This window comes from Lutra lutra, chromosome 4 (genome assembly GCF_902655055.1).
Source record: "Lutra lutra chromosome 4, mLutLut1.2, whole genome shotgun sequence".
Classification (NCBI taxonomy): domain Eukaryota; kingdom Metazoa; phylum Chordata; class Mammalia; order Carnivora; family Mustelidae; genus Lutra; species Lutra lutra.
Window position 1 is genome coordinate 104,686,500 of NC_062281.1, and position 24,954 is coordinate 104,711,453.

The following is a 24,954-nucleotide window of genomic DNA, read 5'->3' on the forward strand; positions in this document are numbered from 1 at the left end:
CGGAGCAGGTGAGGGACCATAGGTCCATGTATAGGGAGGCCAGAGGCCTCAGGGACTCTGAAGAGTGGGATTAAGAAGATGCCACAGACATCATGTATGAATACCCACTGATTCTCTCTGTGATCCCAGCTGAATTAACTTCTACCCATTTTGAGATTATCCTCCTGAGTGTGCTGCCAACATCTGTGAGGACAGAGCTGGGACCCTGGTGGTTAGCGTAGCGTATCCTTGCTCTGAAACCACTGCAGATACTGTGTGAAGATAAGGAACTGGGGGTGGTGGGAGTTGGGGGTGGCTAAAATCAAAGCAGGAGAGGCCCAAGTGGGCAGATTTTCATTAGGTCCCCAATTCCTAATCGCCACAATATTAAGTGCTTCAACCTTAGAAGAGGGCTTCTAAAAAGGTGTAAGGAAACAACTTTTTAAAAAGGTGGACTTCACCACCAGTCAATATGGCCCCACCATCCGTTTCCCAACACTTTCCCACCCACTTCTCTCTAAAAAGAAGCTCTACCTTTAGCCCTGTGCAAAGTTCTTTCTGGAAGGCTTAGGGGAAGGACGTGAGTTGTCCCTTCAAGGCTCCTCCTGGATTGGGGTGAGAGCCTGGGCGTCTCATCCGCTGGTGTAAGAGCACAGCCCAAGCACCGAGGCCTCGGAGTCTGGGTCAGACCCCTAGCAGTCGCCACGGAAGCTCCAGGGCTCACGGATACACCTCGTGCCTCGGCGCTGGAGCCGTTGCAATGGGCCCTCCCCTTCCTGCGCCTGATCTCGCGGAAGGAGCCTGGGGAGGACATTGCTATTGTAGGTCCCTGCTAACTGGATGGATGGTGCGCCAGAGGCACCTTTCTCCCCCCCAATTCCACCTCTGCGAGGCTCCCGGGGGCCACAGCGTGGACCACCCCTGCTGCTGGAGACATCCCAAATGGATGCCCTCTATGAAGAACTCTTTCGGTACCTGGACTCTAATAAAGATGGGACCCTGGATATCCTTGAGCTTCAGGAAGGCCTGCAGCGTATAGGGTTCATCGAGTTCCTGGAGGAAGGGCAGGTGGGCCTCAGTGGGGCTGTGGTCAGAGAGATGTGGGGGCTGGGAGCCCTGGAGACTCGTTGGGCAGAGATGGAGGAAACCAAATTGACACCTTATCTGGCTTCACCTGGGACCCACTGTAACTTTCAGGTTGATTAGCAACGTTTTACCGTTTTAAGAAAAACAACACAGCTGATACTTTTCTCAAGCATTTTTCTTACTTCCCCTGGCTCTCATAAAACTTCCAAATTCAAAGTGTTCTCAAGATGTTGGCTACCACCTTGTTTTGGGGAGGGGGGGGTCACCTTGTTCAATGTACTCACCTGTTACTAGTAGCCTGGATGGGTATCTAGGCCAGTGAGGCTCCCTCCCCACTTTGGGGAACTGGGATAATCGCTGTAGATGTGTATGGGAGTGGGATGGTAGTTAGAAAAGGTCTAGTATTATCTTTTGGTTTCTTTTCCTAGAAGGAGGGCATTCAGTCTCCTGGCTTGTACCCTGGGGGTCTGGTGAGTTCTGACCTTTCCTAATGAAGCATGCCTTCATTAGCAGACTTTTAAAGACTGAGCTCAGGCATCATTTTGCCTGGGAATCCCTTTTTCCCAGCTGCCTAGATTACAGATAGCATCTCAGTATTGTAATGCCTGATGCATATTTCAATCACTGTATTTCCAGGTTATTTTCTGTTTGGAAATTATTATTGAATATAAGTACTTTCCAATTATATTTGCTCTTTGGGTGTTTACAGCAGTAGACTGGGTGGGAGATTCAGGAGAGCGAGAACTGTTGAATTCATTTCAGATCATTAGTACTTTGTGCTCAGAAATCTCTTGGCTGAGTTCTGTTGTGTTAAGAATGAATAAAGCTCTTCTTACTAGCTGTGTGGTCTCTGGGGGTCTCTACTTTCCTTGTCCAGGGATTGAGCAGCTGTATTTTGGCCACGTTCTGTATGCCAAGTGCTACAGCTCAGTTTTCTCATTTGTGGAATCAGAGGCCTGGCCTGGGTATTTTCTGTGGATTAGGCCAATCCAAAATGTTATCTCCATAAAGTTCACTTGGTTTTTGTAATTCCTAGAACAAAATGGAAGTGTTTTTTTCTTTTTTCTTTATTTTTTTAAAATTTTTTGAAGTGCTTTTCTTTTTAAAGCTAAATATCTCTTATGCTCATTATTTATTTGTTTGTTTGTTTTCTAAAGATTTATTTCTTCATTTGAGAGAGACAGAGACAGAGTGAGCAAAGGGAGAGGGAGACATGCAGACTCCCAACTGAGCAGGGAGCCCAATGTGGGGTTCGATCCCACAACCCTGAGATCATGACCTGAGCTGAAAACAAGAGTCGGACGCTTACCTGAGTCAGATAGGCACCCCCCACTTTATGCTTATTTAAATATCCTTTATTCTTGTACTCAGGTTTTTTGTATTTCTTTGATACAAACTAAACTTTCATAAGAAATTCTGGTTTATGCCATAAACAAGTTCAGTTCTTTGAAACACATCTCATCCTTACAAAAACAAAATTTTTTGTGAATCTGTCTTTTGTTTTTTAAGAGATGGTGTGAGCCATATAAGGGTTTGTATGCCTAATGGTGGTGACAGGGCTCACACACTAAACTCAGGAAGAGTTAGCTCTGGAGGGCTGTCATCAACCACACAGAACCATTGCAGGAGAATGCTGATGCGGCTTTTCCTCGGGTGACAGTGACATCTTTAGGGGGTTCTAATGTGAGTTTTCTCCCACATGTCTCCACCTTCCCTAGTAGAAAATTCATTTATATAAATTAAGAATTCATCAGTTAAAAAAATAGAAATGGTACTTACATTATATAATGATAAGAAAGAAAAGATACAGTTTTTTTTATTCTGATAACAGGTTCTTTGAATGATATTTTATTGGCTTTTTACCGTGGGGAGGAAGAGACTGAATATACAAGTATGGATCATGGTTTGCTCATATTTAAAATTGAAATTTGACCCACTTGAACTTAGAGTAACCTGCTCAGGAAACCAACCCCTTTTCTGTAGTAAACAACCCAGGGAACCAATGACTTACAGGAGTCCAAACTGCTATCTCTAGGGACAATCCAGGAAGCAAAATAACTTTTGTAACAATCAGCCCCAATGGTCAGAGATTGATTGATACCTGACACCTTCCCTAGTTTTTGTCCCCACTTCCAACTTAGGACCAACTAGAGAGAGGGACAGTCACACAGGATGCCCCACTTCTCTTTAACCTGCCTATGACTTCTGCAGGCCCAGAGCCGCCAATCAGGGCACACCTGAAGCCTCCCTTTTCCCCAAAATAAAGCTTACCCCACCCTTCTGCCTGCCTTTGAGTCTCAGCCAAAACTGACCATGGCTTACTGCCTTGCTATGTAGTAAGCTCAGAACAAATTGCCTTTGCTTTTCTCGTTTGATTGGTCTTCATTTATTTCTACAGAGGAATACAAAAGAAAATTCAAAAGGGAAACCCTAGTCTTTCATACTATTGTAGGTTAGAGTCCTTATTTACCGTAAGAAGGGTAAAAAAAATCAAGCTCTTCAAAGATAGGGTCTTTTAACTTGCAATTTCCCAAATGATAGTTGTTCCCTGATACTTCCATGGACCAAAATATAAGCTTCTTAGATGAAACTTCAGTACATAAATGGGGCCCCAGAATGCTGTGCCATTTTCTCTTGGATTATGCACATCTCGGTATATGTTGAGTAATCAGGATGTAATTTTCAAGTGAACATGATCCTCCCATCTAATTTGTAAGAGTAATTAAACAGCAGTAATTATTTTTCAGTGACAATATACGTGTATTTGCATTTATTTATTTATGTATTTATTTGAGAGAGAACGTGTGTGGGTGGGGAGAGAGAGGAGTGCAGTGGGGGAGAGGCAGAGAGAGAATCTTGAACAGGCTCCCTGCCCTTGCTAAGTCTGATACGGGGCTTGATGTCATAGCCCTGTGATCATGACCTGAGCCCAAATCAAGAGTCCCAGGCCTAACTGACTGAGCCACCCAGGCGCCTCAGGAAAAATACTATTTTAGACATCTAAATCCTGTGCTAGGTCAAGTGTATGTTTTTTATCTTGGAGTTTATAAAGTGCATGTCTTACTGGGAAATAGCTAATCAGGCTGCTGGAAGTGTATGTTCAAATAATTCAGTAGTTTAGCCTATTTAAAAAAACTCTTTTCTTTTTTTTTTATAGAAAATCTTTACAACTGGTGATATCAACAAAGATGGGAAGCTCGATTTTGAAGAATTTATGAAGTATCTTAAAGACCATGAGAAAAAAATGAAATTGGCATTTAAGAGTTTGGACAAAAATAACGATGGTGTGTCTTTATTTTCTTTTCATTATCAGCTATGAAGAAGCACTTCTCATATTTCCAAAAGTGTAAAATGATATGTATTTAGTCTCTTTTTTTGGGAGAATAATTACTAGTAGTTTTAGTACTTGTTTTTCATAGTAATGTGATTTTTCTGTAGAATTTATTTTTAATGTGGAAAACTTGTACATAGCTTTGTCTACTGAATTAAAAACTGTGAATAAGACTATGTTCACTATAGAATATTGTGCTGATTTGACTTACAGTTATATATTTTTAACCTATAACTTTTTGGATTTTTTTAAAAAATATATATATATGAACAAATTTGGTTTTGTTCATATATAGATATAATGTTATATGTTCTAAAGTTTAAAAACTTTCAGATTGTCTTAGATTTAATAATCTTTTTGAAAGGCTTATTTTAGGGCAACTACTCTCTAATCATGAAAATTGGGAGGAAAAAATAGACAAGTATTTCAAATATGTATCTTCTTTTTTTTTTAAATTAAGTAAACTCTACCCTCAATGTGGGGCTTGAACTTGCCACCCTGAGATCAAGAGTTACATGCTCTGCTAACTGAGTTAGTCAGGTGTGCCTAAATTATGTATCTTCTGGTTGAGATAATGGTTTCACTATTTAGATTAATAGTTTAAATTTAGAGTCCCAGTATGTAGAGCAAAAAGCAAGTGCCACAGTAGGAGAAAGGGGGGAGTCATGAAACCCTTATCACTAGATGTAGCCTTCCTTTTGATAGGAAGTAGGAATTTATTTTAAAAACATTATAATGCATACAAAACTTAATAAAAAAAAAACTAAAATGCATCGTCAAACCCCTCCCTCTATATGAATAGTCAGGGCCATTCCATTCACAGACTTGTTATTCAAGAAACAAGTTAAACAAATAGATTGAGGGAAAAATATGGTTCATACCTGGGCAGGCAATTTTTTTTTTAATAAAAATCCAAATAGTAAATATTTCAGCTTTGTGAGCCGTGTGGTCTCACAGGTTGTAGCTACTCATCTCTGCTATCATCGTGCAAAAACAGCCATGCACTATATATACATGAATAAACATGGCTGTGTTAGAATAAAAATTGATTTACAAAAGCAGACAACAGGCCTTATTTGGCTGGAAGGTCATAGTTTGTTGGCTCCTTGTTTATACTGAATAAAGAAATTTAACTTTAGTTAGGAATAAAGCAAATCACTTCAAACAGCTAAACCCTTTGAATGGATTAGATGATGGTCCAGGATGAGCATCAGTCTGTGATACTCATCGAGGAAGTTGAGTTTGTGGTGGAAAGTAGTGCTCTTTAAACATTTGTTACCTCCTAGAAGCCTTACACTGCATACCTCCAAGTCTAGCCTTCGTCCAATCTAGCAAAATGTAGTTATTAAAAGCAGCTTTGCTTCTCTGCAAACTTTCATCCTGTCTTGAGCCCACTACAGTTCAGCCACATAGGTAGGACTGTCTGTGTTGTGTGAAGGCAGGTGGTAGCTAAGAGATGGAGCTACCTCAGGGGCAGAGGTCAGTCATCCCCGTACGTAAGTTGTGCCCATATCAGTTGTCCATTTCAGAGAAGTCTCCATGAACCAGAGGAAATAATTCAAGGTGAAATTTTGTGATGTGTTTGTAGTAAATGAAAACCATTTTTTCTTAATTTATCTTGTTTGTAGATTTTCAGTTTCTCATTAGAAGTTCATATTTTTGTGGATCAGACTTCTTTAAGCAAAGCACAAACAGTCTTTCCTGCTTATTTGTGGATTGTGTATTTGAGAACTTGCCTACTTGCTAAAATTTAACCCCAAAAGTAACTCCAGAATCAGTGCTTGCAGCATTTTGGCAGTCCTTCATGGACTTGACTTCATTTGCTTGGTGAGCACGTTTCTCGCTGGGAGAGAAGAAAGTGATGTTTGAGCTCTCATACTATAAACAGGTGTCCTTCTGTCTAGTGCCATGTGTCTTGCATTTTTGTGCTTTTTGTTGGTGATTTTGCTGTTCACAGTGGCTCCCAAGCATAGTGCTGAAGTGCCATCTCGCATTCCTAAATGCGAGCAGGTGTACGTCACTCAGGCATGAGTTGTAGTATGACTGACCATGAGTTCAACGTTACAGAATCAACACTATAATATGGAATTATATAGTATTTATACATACCTGTAACAAGGTTTTATACCGACAAGGTTTTATATTGATTGGTTGATGAATACGTTGTGATAAGAGGCTCAAGGAACCTAGCCCTGTGTTCCCCATAAGAACAGTGGTTTGTTAATTCAGGGTTCATAGTGACCCTGTAGAACATAACTACCAAGAATGATAAGGATTGGCTGTATTTCTTTAAGAGTGCATTTGTAACAGAGAATATTCAGAATGGCATTTAAGGAGTTTCCTTGCTAACAAACTGATCCCTCTGTTTTTTACGCTGTGCAGATTCTGTTTCTCTTTTCCTCTCCCCAGGAAAATTCTTTCCAAATCCTGGGACTTCTTCAGAGTCCTTCTCTCTTTTTTTTTTTTTAGATTATTTATTTATTTATTTATTTATTTATTTGACAGAGATCACAAGTAGGCAGAGAGGCAGACAGAGGGGGGGCGGAAGCAGGCTCTCCGTGGAGCAGAGAGCCCGATGTGGGGCTTGATCCCAGGACTCTGGGATCATGGTCTGAGCCGAAGGCAGAGGCTTTAACACACTGAGCCACTCAGGCGCCCCCAGAGCCCTTCTCTTAAATGAAGTCTTTGCCTTCACCACTAAGAGTAATTTTTGTCCTCCTCTTTTCCTGGAGAACTTCACTGTCAGGCCTACTTGGCATCAGACCCTCTCATGCTTTGTTTGGTTTCCTCCTGTTTCATGCATATTGGTCTTGGGCTCATGAGTCTGTGAGCTGCTTGAGGGAAACATAGTATTTATCACTCCCATTTATTGCGTCTATTTTCTCTTTCTTCCCCTCTTCTAATTCCTCTCATTCTATATACCAACATGCTCTAATTTCTCTAATAATAATAATCTTCCCTCTTCCATTGTCCTACTACCCCCACTTTCTTTATTTTTATTGCCAGATTTCTCAAAAGAATAGTCCACAGTCTTTGGCTTCTTTTGGTCATTTTCTACTTCCTTTTAACCCTGTGCAACACATCTTTACATGTGTGAAAGTTGCCTAGTCATTTATTAAAGTGTAGAAATGCAGGGGCGCCTGGGTGGCTCGGTGGGTTAGGCCGCTGCCTTCAGCTCAGGTCATGATCTCAGGGTCCTGGGATCGAGTCCCACATTGGGCTCTCTGCTCAGCAAGAAGCCTGCTTCCCTCTCTCTCTCTCTCTGCCTGCCTCTCCGTCTACTTGTGATCTCTCTCTGTCAAATAAATAAATAAAATCTTTAAAAAAAAAAATAAAGTGTAGAAATGCAGACGTGTAATATTGATAGATCCTAGCCTAATGGACTTCACGTCAGAGTCAGAGTGTCCTGATTTGAATCTCAGTCATGCTGCTGCTTACTGTTGGTACTTGGTAGGGCCACATATGTTCTCAGTCTCTTCTTCTTTAGATGGAATATCATTATTTACTGATGGGACTGCATGCTTTCTGAGTGAGGTAATGTCCATGTAATTATTAAATGTATTTGTTACACTTTGAGTTGGTGTTGCAATATGTATTTAAGGAAATCTGTAACTTGCCTAGAGTCATAATTTTGCCCTAATGAGTCCAAGGCTTTCCCTTACAAAATAAGAGATTTGAAATTCATGACTTCTAAGATCCTTACCCATTCTGAGTCTGAGTTTATGCTCTTTTTCATTTTTTAAAGGTGTAATTGAGGCTTCCGAAATTGTCCAGTCTCTCCAGATACTAGGTCTAACTATTTCTGAACAGCAAGCAGAGTTGATCCTTCAAAGGTGAGCTCTTTGTCTTATTGGCAATCGTGGGGTTTCTTTGATGTTATTTTTCATATCTCGTATTAGGGATCTTCATTTGAAGAATAGCTGAAAACTCTCTGCACCTTAACCATTCCTCATTATGTGTGTTCAGTGTCTTTGTCTTCCCTTTTGTTTCATATGTACACATTTAAAGTGTAGGAGTGGGTAAGCATAAGCTCAGCCTGGGTTCTCTCTTGCAAGGATGGCCCCTGGGCAGTGAAATGGCAGTGAGATATTCACTCCACAAGAAGGAGCCTAAGCATTTTCGTGCTGCTTTTTTTCCCATTTGGTCTCCAAGGTGATAATGGATCTCATTGTTCCAAGATAAGATGTTCAGCAGGTTCGGGGCGCCTGGGTGGCTCAGTGGGTTAAACCTCTGCCTTCGGCTCGGGTCATGATCCCAGAGTCCTGGGATCGAGCCCCACATCGGGCTCTCTGCTCAGCCGGGAGCCTGCTTCCTCCTCTCTCTCTCTCTCTGCCTGCCTCTCTGCCTGCCTCTCTGCCTGCCTCTCTGCCTGCTTGTGATCTCTGCCTGTCAAATAAATAAATAATCTTTTAAAAAAAAGATGTTCAGCAGGTTCATCATGTTATTTAACCTACATGTGACTAGGTAAGAGGGAAATTCCAAAGGTTCACAAAGAAACACCGATTTAAACTCTTAGAAAACAGAGATGCCAGTTTGAACATTATTGCCCAGGGTAATCAGTTCAACTGTTCAGTGAGTCAGACCATTATAGCCTTAATGTTTTATTTCTCAGGATAGAGCAGTGATCTCTGAAGTCTCCGTGCCCTTGAAGACTCTTCTATTACAAACACACCCTCGGGACTAATTAATTTTTTTGTGATAACAGAAAACAGGAAAAGGAATTATATTCCTATGAATGCTTTAAGTCTTTGATGTTATCTCAAAAGTTTCTGCTACATGGCTTTATCATTGAATTTATCTCCTTTTGCATCTGTACCAGTAGCATTTTCCTCCTTTCTGTCTATTCAGAATTTCTTTTAAAAGCAGCCGCTCAAGAGGAGGCCCCAAGTCTCAGAGCTAGGCATGCTGTTGTTAATATTGGATAAGGAGAGCTTTCCTAGGGAGATGATCAACTAAAAATGAAAATAAGTAAACCGGATTTTGACAGTGGGGTATGGGGTATGTAATAATCTGTTCCTGAAGTCACATTCTTCCAGGGAAATGAAGGTTTTTCTCTGGTTTTTAGGCCAGAAATCATATTCCTCTGCTCTTTTTGATAGCTTTAGGAATAATGTGAATTATAAGCCCAAGTTCCAGAATAGACCATGGGTACTGCAAAAGAATGGATATTTGAAAGTGGCTGAATAAAATTATGGAAGTAGCCCAGACATCCTTCGGTAGGTGAATGGATAAAGAAGGTGTGGTATGTATGTGTCTATATATACCTGCATACGATGGACTATTACTCAGCCTTAAAACAGAGCAAAATCTTGCCATTTGCAACATGGATGAGGCTAGAAGTATTATGTAAAGTGAAGCAAGTCAGAGAAGGACAAATACCTGATTTCACTCATATGTGGAATTTAAGAAACAAAACAAATGAATAGAAGGGGAAAAAGATAAACCAAAAAACAGACTTTAAGAAAATTTTTTTCATTTTTTTAATTGACATATAATGTATTATTTGTGTCAGGGGTACAGGTCTGTGATTGATCAGTTTTACACAACACCCAGCACTCACCACAACACATACCCTCCCCAATGTCCATCACCCAGCCACCCCATCCCCCTATGCCCCTCCCCTCCAGCAACCCTTAAAACCCAACAAAACCTTTGTTTCCTACAAAAAAAAAAAAAAAAAAGAACAAAAACTGACTCTTAACTAGAAAACAAACTGGTCAGTGGGTAGGGGGATGGCTGAAATAAGTGATGGGGATTAAAGAGTACACTTGTCTTGGGGCGCCTGGGTGGCTCAGTGGGTTAAGCCGCTGCCTTCGGCTCAGGTCATGATCTCAGGGTCCTGGGATCGAGCCCCACATCGGGCTCTCTGCTCAGCGGGGAGCCTGCTTCCTCCTCTCTGCCTGCCTCTCTGCCTGCTTGTGATCTCTCTCTGTCAAATAAATAAATAAAATCTTTAAAAAAAAAAAAAAAGAGTACACTTGTCTTGATGAGAATCACTGTATTATACACCTGAAACTAATATAACACTGTGTGTTCACTTTAGTGGAATTAAAAAAACAAAAGTGGCTAAATAATTATATATATGTAACTAATTTAGGGCAGCTTTATTGATATATGATTCACATACCAAAAAATTTGATCTTTTTTTTTTTTTAAAGATTTTATGTATTTATTTGACAGAGAGAGAGATCACAAGTAGGCAGAGAGAGAAGGGGAAGCAGGCTCCCTGCTGAGCAGAGAGCCCGATGCGGGGCTCGATCCCAGGATACTGAGATCATGACCTGAGCCGAAGGCAGCGGCTTAATCCACTGAGCCACCCAGGCGCCCCAAATTTGATCTTTTAAAGCACATATAGTTCGGTGGCTTTTGATATATTCATAGAGTTGTGTAATCACCATTACCTAATTTTGGAGCATTTTTATCACCTTAAAAAGTAACCCTGGGGGCGCCTGGGTGGCTCAGTGTGTTAGAGCCTCTGCCTTCAGCTCAGGTCATGATCTCAGGGTCTTGGGATCGAGCCCCATATTGGGCTCTCTGCTCGGCGGGGAGCCTGCTTCCCTTCCCCTCTCTCTCTGCCTGCCTCTCTGCCTACTTGTGATCTCTGTCAAATAAATAAAATCTTTAAAAAAAAAAAAAAAGTAATCCTGTACCCACTAGCAGTCACTCCTTATTCCTCCTCTGCAAGCCCCCAGCAACCACTGATTTCCATTTTGTTTCTTTAGATTTGTCTGTTCTGGACATACCAGAAAAAAATGGAATCATACAATATGTGGTCTTTTGTGTGTGGCTCTTTTCACTTAGTGTGATATCTTCAAAGTTCATCCATGTTGTAGTGTGTATCAGTACTTCATTCCTTTCTTAGACCACATCACTTCCATTGTAAGGATATATCACACTTTGTTTCTCCATCAGGAGATAGGCATTTGGGTTGTTTCCATTTTTTGGCTATTATGAATAATTCATGCACAAATTTTTGTGTGAACATATGTTTCCGGTTCTCTTGGGTATGCACCTAGAGGTAAAATGACTCGATTATATGATAACTTGATATTTAACATTTTGAAGAACTGCCAGACTGTTTTTGAAAGTGACCACATCATTTTACAGTTGCAACAGCCAGGAAGGAGGGCTTTAGTTTCCCCACACCCTCCCAACACTCGTTATTTGCTGTCTTTTGATTTTTACCATCTTTGTGGGTATAATGTGGTATCTCGTTATTGTTTTGATTTGTATTTCCCTGATGGCTAATAAACTGTATATTCCTTTGCACCTTTGGGCTATTATTATTATTAGCATTTGTGCTTCTTTAGCAAAAATACTAGAATATGTTTATACTGGAAAAACCTTAGTTTTCCTTTCTCTATGTGTCTTCTTTACTATTCACACAGAAAACACTTCACTTCTGACATCTGTGGTCACCAAACGTGTGCCCTCCCCCCACAACAGGCAGTTATCTGTGACATTAGCCCAGGTAGCCTACAATTTAAGTTAATTCTAACACTATCTACCTGGAGATAGTGTCAGATCCCATAGGTTAAGGGCTCAGTCCCACAAGACTCCTCCCCAGTTCAGATGCCAATGACAAGTGGCAGGTCCCCATGTTACCCACAGTTTCTGTCCAATTTGGCTATACATTGGAGGTTCCCAAGACCTCCTCCTTCATTTCATTTGATTAATTTGCTCAGGCGGCTTACAGAATTCAGGGAAATATTTACTTACGTTTTCCAGTTTATTAAAGGATATGATGAAGAATACAGATGAATAGTCAGATGAAGAAATACATAAGGTGAGATCTGGGAGGGTCCCAATCATAGGCTCTTCTGTCCCTGTGGAGTTGGGGTGTGTTGCCCTCCTGGTATGGATGTGTTCACCAACCTGGAAGTTCTCTGAGTCCCGTACTTTGGGGGATTTTATGGAGGCTTCCTCACATAGGCATGTTCAATTATTAACTCTATTGTAAGCCTCTCTCCTCTCTGTGGAGAAATTGGAGTAGGGGACTTAATATTCTTCCTCTTTTTTTTAAAAGACACATTTATTCAGTGTTATGATCAGACTATTACATTTAGCAATCAACAGCGTGGATGCAAAAAAAAAAAAATCTACATTAAAACCCTTTGTTGGAATGCTTTTTACTTTCCACAGGACAGAAACTAACATGACCTGTTATACAATTAGTCACAAATACAGTCCTCAGTTTTTTTGCCCGTACACATGGGTATTGTCTAGAACGTTTTCTTTGTAGCAGCTAGGCCCTCCCACCACTGTGCTCAGCTGAGTTCACAAATCTCTGGTAATCTGTAGTTTCCATGTCACTTTCTGGCTCTCCTCTCCTGCCAAGTTATGTTCCCTGGCAGTAATGAAAACCTTCTCCCACTCCTATAGCTACTGCTGCTGCTAGAACTGCCAGGGTTTCGTGGTTTGGCAAAGTATTGTCCTCCACCACCATAGGGGCCAGATTGTTAGCCTCCAAAATTTCCTCCTTTCATGGGTACAAAATTTGAGGATTGATTGTTGTAATTGCCAAAATCATTATAACTTCTGCTACCTCCAAAGTTGCTTCCATCATTACCAAATCGGTTATAGCTATCCCCACTGCCACTGTATCCACCACCACCTTGACTGCCCCAAAGCCACCTCACCCTCTGAAGCTCCTTCCATGATCAAAGTTGTCATTCTCACCAAACCACATCCACAAGCACCCCAGAATTTCCAGAACAACTTCGACCTCTTTGGTTGGATGAAGCACTAGCCATCTCTTGTTTAGATAGGGCTTTCCTTACTTCACAGTTGTGGCCATTCACAGGGTGGGATTTTTGAATGACAGTCTTGTCTACGGAGTCATGGTCATCAAATGTTACAAAAACCAAGCCTCTCTTTCTGCCACTGCCTTGGTCAGTCATAATCTCAGTCACTTCAATTTTCCCATACTGTTCAAAATAATCTCTTACATGATGTTCTTTCGAGCCTTCTTTAATGCCACCAACAGGAAAAACCAACAGGTTTTTGAGAATCTTTTCTGAGATAGCCCTCTTTGGTTCCACAACTCTTCATCCACCTTGTGTGGCCTTTCATTCATGGTCGAATCCTCTTCCTTCAGAGTCACATATGGGACAAACCCAAAGCCTCTGGATCATCTGGTGTATGGATTTCTCATTACCACGCAGTCCGTCAGCGTTCCCCATTGCTCAGAGTGGCTCCTCAGGCTCTCATCGGTTGTTTCAAAGCTCAAACCTTGGATGAAGAGCTGATCAGGCTCTTTGGGAGTCTCTGACTTAGACATGATGGCAGTGGGAGGGGAGATTTTAATGAGACTAATGACGCTTACTCAGCAGTGGGGGACTGAATATTCTAAGCTTCTAATTGTGGCTTGGTGTATCTGGTGACCAGCCCCCATCCAGGAGCCCACCAGACAGCCACCTCATAAGAACAAAAGCTCCCAGGGCTCTTATCACTTAGGAATATACAAGGGTTTTAGGAGCTTTGTGTCAGGGGTGGGTCAGAGACCAGATATCAGAACAAGAGATGCTCCCAGGGCTCTTATCACTGAGGAATTTATAAGGGTTTTAGGGGCTTTGTGTCAGCAACTAGGGGCAGAGACTAATGTATATATTTTCTGTTACCTCACGAGGTTCTCAAAGGCACATTGTAATTAGGGTTTTCAGCAGTGGAAACCATGGACCTTCCCTTGAGTACTCAGCTGTCACTGTGGCTCGCATACCTCCAGGTATCAGCTTCTTTGCTGCCATTTCACCATCCCTTAGTGTCCCAAACTGGAAATTGATGAGAGAAATCTGAAAGGCGCTGCTTGAAGCAGCTGTGGCTAGGTTGTCAGAGTATGAGATAGGAGTTACTCAGTTGAAGCTTAGACTCTTTCAGTCTTCCATGGCCACAGTGATTATTCTGAATGTTTACCATGTCATTCCTGCCTGCCACTCTCTTAGTGACTGTCCATTCTGTGTTACTTCAAAGAGCATGTTCAGCTAGACATGGCTGAAATCTGTTGAGGTTGCTCCCATCATGTTTCTTTCAGTTTTCTGAGCTCTCTAAGAGTCATTTCCAACTTTGGAGCACTTAGTCCCTTAAGCAGTTCTTACTGCTTAAGGGACTAAGCCCCTCCCCCCCATCCTTTGTTAGCCTTCAGTCTTCACCTCAGAGGGAGCTGCACTGCCCAAATCCCCCCACCCCACTTCCATCCTACAGTAGTTTTCTTTATTTTATATTATTTTGTGCAACTTGTTTCCCTGCTCCATGGCTCTTACAGGTGGTAACCATGAGCTTATTTCTGTAGTTAGTGGTTAGAAATGCAGTTTCTAAAGTTAGAATGCCTACTCCACTTACCAGGCCTGTGACCCAGGACAAAATACTTAGCCTTTCTCTCTATATAAAGCTGAGACAAAAGTGTGTAGGATTATTTTCAGGATTAAATAAATTTACTTGAAGAGTGCTCAGAACAATGCCTTCAAAGGCTCAGTGAATATTAGCTATTACTTGCCATTGTCTAGTGCCTGTTTTTCCTACTACACTAAGCTTTGAGGACACAGACCACTTCTGTCTTGCTGACTATTACATACTCAGCACCTTATAATCGTGTGCCCTCAGAAAATATTGAAGAATGAGTTGAAGAATGAGTAGAAGTTATTCTAGTGAAAAGGGTTGGTGGCAGGACATTCTAGGTAGAGGCAGAGACATGTGAAGACATGGAAGCACATTGTGAAGGGCACATTCGTGGAATGGTCTCTAGACCACCAGTGGTCTGTTTCTTAGCTAGTGGTCCGTGTGCTGTTTGAGTGGTCCATCGGAGACAGCCATGAGTGTAACCATAATGACCAATTTATGGGATTTAAGAAAAGGACAGCTGAAATTGTAGACAAGAAGAGTCAGGGGAGACTAATTTGTTTCAAACTGTCCTAAGGTTCTTACTCAGGAGAGGGAGGTGAAATACTAACTTTAAATTTTGTTGTTATATGTACATAGCAAAATTTCACAGTAAGCCACTGAAAGTCTTGGAATTGGGGATGTAACTTCTAAACCAGTGAGGGAGGAAAATGGAATAAGAAGTTCAACAAGCATGAAATTCTTCTTCAGTCTATGGACCATGGTTTTGGAGCGGTGAAGGAGGAGATATGGGATGACAATGCCTAGTTGAAGTTGCTGTCCACTGAGGGCTGCACTCAGAGCCTGTTCCCTTCTGTGCTGACATGTGCCATGCCCCATGGAGCACAGAGGAGGCATGGGAACTCCTGGGCCTGCACTTCTCCCCTCGTGCTGGTGGGAGCAGCCAGGAAAACCTGCACAGGGACACACAGATGGACTCCTTCATATCTGCCTGACACGAGTGGCCATGCAGGAGGGACGGCTCAGAGCACACAACCCAGCTAAATGGAACTACAGACCTGGAGCCGTGGTGAGAGCCAGGGGCCTGTGATCACTGAGCCACCTTTACGAGCAACAACTTGGAGACCACCAGCTTCTTTGATTTGGGTGAGGATGACTATATCCGCAGGTTCCGCAGTTCCACAGAGCAGAGAGCACCTCACAGCTGATGAGAAGACAAGTGGTGTCGGAAGCAGGGGGTTTCATGGCCTAAGTGGACCTGGTCCTTCAGCAGCACCATAGACTCCACCATGTCACTCAACATCACTGTCACTCTCATGGAAAAGTACAAGTTTCTGGGCATCTCCACTGTAGGCCAAGGCAATGAGTATGGTGATGGAGTCATCTGCGTTGTCTCTGTTGTGAAGGCTGGGGCCATGGCTGCTGGTAGAAGCGTAGATCTAGGGGATATGCTGTTACAGGCAAGCTAAATGAGCTGTGAGAACATGAGTAATGACAGCACGGTACAGGTTTTGTAGGAGACTGTGCACAGACTGGGGTCATCACCCTAACTGTAGCCAGAAGGGCTGGGACCCAAGTCCACATAGCTACTTCACACTGCCCAGGAGTAGCCTCTGGCATGAGCCCTGTCCTGAGCACCATCACCTCCACTAGCTCTTCCATCACGAACTCCATTCATGACAGTGCCTGAATGACTTACACCTGTCCTTCCACATTGATGGAGCCACCATTGTCAAAGCCATGGCCTCTGAATCTGGGCTGGAGGTTAGTGGCTGCATGTGGCTCAAAATTACCATCCCCAATGCTTTCATTGGGTTGGGTGTGGTGGACTTGCTGTGCCACAATGGGGAAGGCCTCCATGATTGGCAGGAGGCCAGCCAGTATGCTAGCAGCCTTCCAAAAGCAACTTTACCCACTGCACTAGCAACAAGCTCACCTCTGGGCAGTGCTTCTCCATCTTCAGGGACCTCCGTGGCAACATGGTCAACGTGTCCCTCTGTGATCACGATGACTTCCATGGTATCTCTGACCAGGACACATTGGCCCCCCTGCCACACCCGGGGGCCACCCCTTGGTCCAAGGCTTTCCCTTACCAGTACCCGCTGCCCTCACACCCCTACAGCCTATGCCTGGGCTTCCCAGAGCTGTTTTTTTCTTTTTTTGTTTTTTGTTTGTTTGTTTGTTTGTTTTGAGAAACTTGTTAAGCTGAGTCTCAAATTAATATCAAAGGGCAAAGGCCCAAGAATAACCTAGACATTCTTGAAGAGCCTATGGGAAGCAGGGGACCTGCTCTATCGGATATCAAGAGTTGTTATTAAGCTATGATTAAGACAGTGGTAGTGGCACCCATATAGACAAGTTGACAAAAGGGACACGATATCCCAGAAATGGACCCATCCATATCTGGGATTTGTCACACAAGATAAGTAGCTTTGCAGAAAAGAAGAGATTATGCAGTACGTGGTGGTAGTGCCTCTTTTATCCATGCAGACAGGGATGAAGCTGGGTACATACCTCACACCATACACAAAAATCAACCTAAATGTGAAAGTGAAACTATAATACTTGTAGGGGAAGAAAAGGAAGTGTCTTTACCCCAGTGAAGGAAAGGATTTATTTAAAAAAAAAAAAAAAAAGACACAAAAGGCAGTAGCATAAATGAAAAGATTGATATATTCAGTTCTATTAAAATTAAGAGCATCTCTTCACAGATACCGTAAACAAAGTGAAAAGACAGAAGATATTTTCTAATTTATAATTTGGTGTATTAGAATCAACCATATAAAGAACTGTACATACAAAAGAAAAAGATAGCCAACCCACTAAAAAAATGGGAAAAAGACACAAGCAGGCGTTTTCCACATGGGGAAACATGAATAGCAAGTGAATATGATAAGGGATGTTGAACCTCATTGGTGATTTGAAGAGAAATGCAATTTAAACCCACAGTGAGACTATTTTATTTAAGAAGTTTGTCAGTGTTCTGTGGCTTTAAGCTGTGGAATTTAGAATTCATTTGTTCATTCAGTAAATATTCTCTCTGTGCCAGGCACTGTTCTAAATACTTGGGCCATCTCAGTGATCCAAATCAACAAAAATCCTTGTTCTGTGGAAGATACTTATGAATGCATATATGAGAGGTTGAGGAGTAGGGTCAGACAATAAACAGTTGCATTAAAATAGAAAATAGTGATAAAAATAGAGCTCTAAATATTGCAACCCACAATAATGTTATAGACAGAGTAGTAACTAGGGCTCTCATGTAAAATGTTAATACCCATGTGCTGAGACAAATTAAAGTTTGTGCATTTTCACATATGCAGATCAAAATTAGTTCACACCAGAAAACATAATATTAAGACCTGAAAATTGCATTTGATTTGACTGCTATCTTTATGTATCATTTTTATATGAATTATTGATAAATATAATGTCTAGGGGAGACACCCAAACTTTTTTTAGAGAACAGTCATTAATTCAACAAATAAATGAAAATCTTCTTTGCACCAACCATGTTAGGTCCTGGGTGTAGATAGTGAACAAAACAATCAAAATATCTAAGGCTAGAGGATATTAATGTTAAATGTTGAAGATGAGGTACTAGGATTTCTTAAGACTTAACAGGCCCAATCACCAAGTTAGACTTTTTTTTTTAACAATTACTATAATTTTCTTAGCTTTGAGGAGGTTGGAGAAGGAAATTGATAGAATATTTTGAGTATATTCCAAAATCACATCCAAATGTTAGAACATTAAGAAGTATCTTCCTGAGCCAAAGCAAGAAAAAATGTGTCATAAATCCATTCATTACTACTTCCTAATATTTAATCTCCCAGCTTTAGTATTTGGTAGCTCATGGGTTTGAGTCTGACACAGTGCCAAAAGTAGTCTTCAGTGAGATCTCTTTGTGACTTTGGGGTCCTTCTTCACCTAAATGATGAAAATTATCTAACAGTGTATCAAAAGCTTGCTGCCATTTCCAACAACGTATTATTGTGAATTGGGATCTTTTCATAAGAATATTGCGTTGGAGAAGAAGCTATCATTCTGCAAAATGGCCAATAATGTTTTACTTGTAAGTTTTTTGTTTTTTAATTAGCTTCTTTTTATTTTCAGTATTGATGCTGATGGAACAATGACAATAGACTGGAATGAATGGAGGGACTATTTCTTATTTAATCCTGTTACAGACATTGAGGAAATTATCCGTTTCTGGAAACATTCTACTGTAAGTATGCCATATATATTACGTTATACTTATGTGTAAGCCATAGTTAGTTATTACATGAGAACAATCTGTAATGCATACAGGCCAGGGTGCTCAATTCCCAGTAGCTCCTTGTAGAGTTCTGCTTATTCTATTAGGTGTATATTCAGAATGTCATAAGAAAAACAAACCCTGAGGCTGTATAAACATTGCAAATGTGGTACCCATTTTTCCCATTCTCAAAACTGGGAGGAGATACTGCCTTCCAAAAATCTTAAGAAGATGAGCAGCCCAGCTTTTATTGCATGTAAGTATTTTGCCAAGAGAAGTGTGAAAGTCATAGGTTTTTACTTTTCATAGATAATACATTGCTTAAATAACCTCAGCATCTCATGATTGCCAAGATTTTACTTCCTTGGCCATGACTAATGGCCAGGCATGAGTTCTGAACCTTTTTTTTTAATCTTTTTTTTTCTGAAGATTTTATTTATTTATTTGACAGAGATCACAAGTAGGCAGAGAAGCAGGCAGAGAGAGAGGAAGGGAAGCAGGCTCCCTGCCCAACGAGGGGCTCGATCCCAGTACCCTGGGATCATGACCTGAGCCGAAGGCAGAGGCTTTAACCCACTGAGCCACCCAGGCGCCCCAGTTCTAAAACTTTTGCTGGTTTTATCAACTGTCTAGATTTATCTCTGGGATAAGGTACTTATAATAATAATCATTGATGGTTAAAACACTTTTGGCTCTTTTGTTTAGCAGTTTACACCTGTCTGTCTGTATTTCTCAAAACTTTCAAATTTTAATGAAATTTCATTAATATTCTGCTAACATATATTGATGTGAATGAAGGGCTGTTTATTGCGCAATCTGCTGCTGAAACCAATGGGAACTCTTGGGGGGAATTTTAATTTTCCCAGTAGGCTTCTCTGCTAGCTTATTTTTGGATTTCAATAATTTTTATGTATAATAAATGAATTCTAGCATTTACATTGCTGTAGTAACAATGCCTACACTTAAGTAGAGCATTGTAAAATTATGGTGATTAATGCCTCTTCTTTGAGTATAGAATAATATACTATGTTAGTAATTCAGTTGCCTAGATACATTTTCTACTTATGTGAATTTATATTTACGTAATCAGACCCTTACTGTACCTTTGAGATAGTTGTTAACAATTTTGTAATCATTTTATTGATAGTAAAATGAAGAAAGAGGGGGTTACTACTATAGTATAGCCTCTTACCCCTACACTCCTACCTATAAAATCTTTACAGCAGAATCATTTAGATAATATCATTCTAGAACTCCATTTATCTCAAGCTATATTTGTAATCTATGTAAGGTTTATAGAGTAGATTGGAGGAAGGATTATTTTTAAATAGTACCTCCCTGTTAGCTAAATTTTATAAAGAAGCTGTTGCATGTTTTAAATGACAAGTCTATAAAAATATTTATAGGCAATCTCCATAGGAGATGAGTTTTGGAGTGTTCACATATATAGCTTTAATTTAATTTTCATTTACAGGTTTAAAGCATGTATCGTGGTATAAAGAATAACATGTATAGAATTTTGAGATAAAGGGAATATCTCTTAAGAATTGACAAACTAATTTCTTTGCATAGCTAAGAAGGATTCCCATCTTTTAAAAGGCTGACCTTTCTTTCTGACTTAGACCAAGAGGAGAAAAGTTACTCTGAATCTACTAAGAAAGAAAGTTGTCATTGTCAGTTTGGTAAATGTTTAGTTACCGTTAACTTTCATTTCTTGTGAACTGATACTGTGTTTCATTTCATGTGACCAGGCTATGTAAAGTCATCTGTATGCTCAGGTCAGTGTAGTATACTTTCTAAGGAATGAAGGTGATTATCACTGTAAAATTGCACTTGATTCTTCTCTACAACAAACCTGGAGTGATCGCTTTTTTAATGGAGGGACCGTGGGGATCTTTTTTCCATCTTAACAGGGTATTGACATAGGAGATAGTTTAACTATTCCGGACGAATTCACAGAAGATGAGAAGAAGTCTGGACAGTGGTGGAGGCAACTGTTGGCAGGGGGTATCGCGGGTGCCGTTTCTCGAACGAGCACTGCCCCTTTGGACCGTCTGAAAGTCATGATGCAGGTGAACCTTATGATCTTGGGTCTCGGTGTCTCCTACATACTCTAAAACGGTGAGAAGTGGGCTGCTTGGAGAAGGAAGTTTTAAAATTTCTCCATAGTCTTTTCTCATACCTTTAAAAAATAGGTATGAAGTCTCTGTTGTTATTAACCCAGAATTCAGTCCCTATGAGTATTTCACCAAACACCAAACACCAGGTGTGTGAGGGACTTTTAATCTCTGGCATTCCATCACTTTTCAAATGGTTAATGAGGGGAAAAGTCCCCAGCCATTATTGTAGGAAATAATAATTTTTTCCTTCTGTTGTATGCACTTTCTCAAAAGTGAGATATTTCCAAAGTTGAGAATCTTGGAGCAGGGATATAATTTTTACGATTATTCTAGAGATGAGGTTAGCAGAAAACACCTGGATTTACAGACTGACTTTAGTATTTACTAGCAATGTGGTCCTGGCTGGTCAGAGTGGAAAGAAAGACAGAAAGGAAAGGAATTGACACTTCCTTGGTGCTCATCATGGTAACCCATTTAATAATCCTCAGAGCAAGCCCGTGAGGTGGGTATTTTATCCTCACACCATCTGTGGAGTACCTGAGGCTCAGAGAAGTAAATAACTTTTCCTTTTCAACAAATTAGATGAGGAATGGAGTATCTCTGACTCCAGAGTATGTAGTTCTCACACTGCACGAAACTCCCAAGGTCTCATTTTCCTTCACCCTGCGATGGGGTTAAGAATATCTAACAAGGCTGGTTGTAAGAATTAAGTGATGTAAAGTATGTGAGAATGCTAGATACACTGGAACACCTTACTGGAATATAGTAGTTGCTTAAAAAAGAGTTTTAGAAGTTGTGTTGTCATACCTACAGTCAATGCTTTTTATGCCTCTCCTTAGATTTATGTATAAAAAAGATGTCTGACAGTATTTTAAGCTAGCATCTGTTCAGAATGTACCTAAATCTCAAAATACACTTAGGGGTAAAAATAGTGCTTTAAAGAGAAAGGAGAAGGAATTGGTACTTGTATTTTTCTTTGGGAATGTTAGCAAATTGACTTTGAAAGAGCTTGAATGAGCCTTCCTCTTTCCCTTTGTCATATTTTATTGTGAAGTTTCTTTAAAATAAAACTGGACTTTATTTCTTGCAAGTTCTGTGGGGTGAGTGGGTGGAGTTTTCCAAAACGACCTTCAGGTTCAGTAAGTGAATAGGACTCACAGAATACACTAGAAGCTTTAATACTCCTGGTTGTGGTTTATTACAGGGCAAAGATACAGATTAAAACTAGCCAAAGAAAGCAGCATAGCAGGACAAGTCTGAGGAAGTGCCAAATGCAGAGCTTTTGTTGTCTTCTCCCTGTAGAGTCACAATGTGTTACTTTCCTGGCTTTGAGGTGTGACAATACACACAGTGTTGCAAACCGACCAAGAAAGTTCATCCGAGTCTTTGATGTCCAGAGTCTTTATTGTGTACCGACCACACACTGCCCTCGTGGCTGACCTTTAGTCTTCAGCACATCTTGTTTTTCCATTTTTTAACAGTAGCCACTCATTTTGTGTGTACCAGAAGAGAGCTGATTTCTTTACTTGTTTTTGGCTTTTTGGATTTAACTGTTTTTCCATGGAGGGAATTAGAAGGTCTAGTGTCTATAAACAGCGATCACATCTGTAGTCTGAACCAAGTATTCACGGGGTGAGGTGTTCATGTTGCCGTGAAGTTATTGCCTAGAGAGGGCCATAGAAGGTATAATTTTTATTTTTGGTACCAGGCTATGTAAATTCCAGTGTCTGTGGCTCTGATACACATAATACAAAATTGTTTTCTGACCCATTTATATTTCATATTGGTATTACTTATCTGGGGAAGAAATAGTGTATTACCTGCAGTATATTTTTGAAAATTGTCTTAAAATGAACTTGTCTGCATTCCAAGGGGTGTTCCATAGCCTAATTCATAATTCAGTTCATGTTTCTTATATGAATGTTGTTCATAATAATTTTGATTTAGATCATGTCCTCTCTGCTTTCCCACACTGAGGATACTGGTTTTTCTTAGTTTTAGATTGAGTCAGGCCTCTAAAATGGTGGTAGTAATTCTTCCTATCATTACACATTACCTGAACTTTCTATATTTTATTTTTAAATGCATCTTCTTGCAGTAATATTATTGAAATAAAGAGGATGGTTTGCATGGTTACTTAAGAAATAGTAATAGTAACATGCCACCACTGTTTTATATCCTTTTACTTTTATTTTTAGGTCCACGGTTCAAAATCAGGCAAAATGAACATATATGATGGCTTTCGACAGATGGTGAAAGAAGGAGGTATCCGCTCCCTTTGGAGAGGAAATGGTACAAATGTCATTAAAATTGCTCCTGAGACAGCTATTAAGTTCTGGGCATATGAACAGGTAATTGCTGTCACCTGTGGAATTTATTAACAAAGAGGAGTTAATAATAACAAAGAGTAGCAATGAACATATAGTGCTTTTTGGATTCTTATTTTACTATATAATAATTTTCTGCGTATACTCCAAGAGGAATTTCTCTTCCAGGACATTAGAACTACATGAACTCAGATTCTTTATGACCAAACTTTAGAATTCTTCATTTCCTATTTTTTAAAAAGACTTATGTATTCATTTCATAGTAGCTCTTTTAGGAAATACAGCGTTTTTGCTTATTCATTTTGAATTCAGATTAGAAGCTGCATGCTAACCTAAGTTTTATAAAAGCGTCCCAGTCTAACATCTGGACAGGAAACTTTTAAGTTGAAGTCCTTTGTGTAAATTAACATTGCTAGAAAGTTGAATTGAATTTAAAGTGAAAGTTCCTTGAAGGCAGGAGCTTGGCTTCTTCTTCATGGCCTCCAGCACTTGGAGCCTGGCATGTGGTAAGTGCTCAGTATGTGTTTGTTGAATGAATGTCAGATAGTAGTGAACATCCTGCAAGACTTGACTCAAGAAATTTCCTCCAGGAAACCATCTTCATTGGCCCAGTTCCTTTTGTCTCTCTCTGTTGTAGCACTTTCACACTAAATTCTGATGAACTCAGTACTTCTCTCTCTCCTTAACAAGACTGTGAGCTTCCTTATGCAGTATTTGTTTTCAGGTTTGTATTCCCAGCACTTGGCCCAGTGCTAGTGAGTCCTTACTGAATGAGTGAAAACACTGAGGTGCCCAAGCTAGAGTTTGAGCCCAAGCTGGCCTGAATCTCAGGTCCACTAAGGTGAAGGGAAAGGTGCGTAGTTCAAGCAGAAGCAGCTGTGTGTGGACAGAAATGCAGGCACAGGGGAGCACTGTTCACTAAGGAAGTTGAAGGTGGTTCATTTGGCTCTGGTGTAGTGGAGTGTATTCCTGGGAAAAGAATGATGAAAGCAAGCTGGACAGGTAGGCAGAAGCCAATTGTAATGGGAGTCTTGATTTTATCCTGAAGAGAGTGAGGGGGCTCTTGAAGCATCTTCTGTAGACAAGTGAAATGAGAATATTTACATTTAAGAAAGATCAACCTGGAAGAAATGGAGAATGTATTAGAGGAGTGCAAGGCCAGACTGGAGGTAGGAAGACTAAGGAAATATTTCAGTCGTCCAGGTCAGAAATGATGAGCACCAAGATAAGGTGGTGGCTAGAGAAACTGAAGAAGAAGGAAATGAACTGAGAAATATTTTGGAAATAGAATCAACAGGACTCACTGACTGAGTGGATATGGAAGTGAGGAAGAAGGAGGAATCAAGGATGATACTCTGGGTCCTAATTTGGGCAACGATGTACATGGAAAATATAATAAGAGGAATAGATTTGGGGTACAATAACATGCTGAGTTTGAGACCTCTCTACAACATGAACAGGTAGCCGTCCAGTAGGACTTTTGCTCTCTGACGGAGAGGTGGTTTTTGAGTTGAAGCC

General features: G+C 40.6%; 1 protein-coding gene and 2 pseudogenes across 1 annotated transcript in view; 2 read left to right on the forward strand and 1 right to left on the reverse strand.

The window, feature by feature from the left end:
* The window catches only part of SLC25A24 (solute carrier family 25 member 24), a 58,868-nt gene that overhangs the window by 20,063 nt on the left and 13,851 nt on the right, over positions 1 to 24,954 (forward strand). Inside the window, exons 2-6 of the mRNA XM_047726315.1 lie at positions 4,223 to 4,349; positions 8,142 to 8,229; positions 18,848 to 18,959; positions 20,903 to 21,061; positions 23,308 to 23,460. Coding sequence (XP_047582271.1) covers positions 4,223 to 4,349; positions 8,142 to 8,229; positions 18,848 to 18,959; positions 20,903 to 21,061; positions 23,308 to 23,460 — 639 coding nt within the window. The remainder of the gene's footprint in view (positions 1 to 4,222; positions 4,350 to 8,141; positions 8,230 to 18,847; positions 18,960 to 20,902; positions 21,062 to 23,307; positions 23,461 to 24,954) is intronic.
* Positions 12,544 to 13,699, reverse strand: LOC125098003 (heterogeneous nuclear ribonucleoprotein A1-like; annotated as a pseudogene).
* Positions 14,713 to 18,835, forward strand: LOC125098004 (segment polarity protein dishevelled homolog DVL-3-like; annotated as a pseudogene).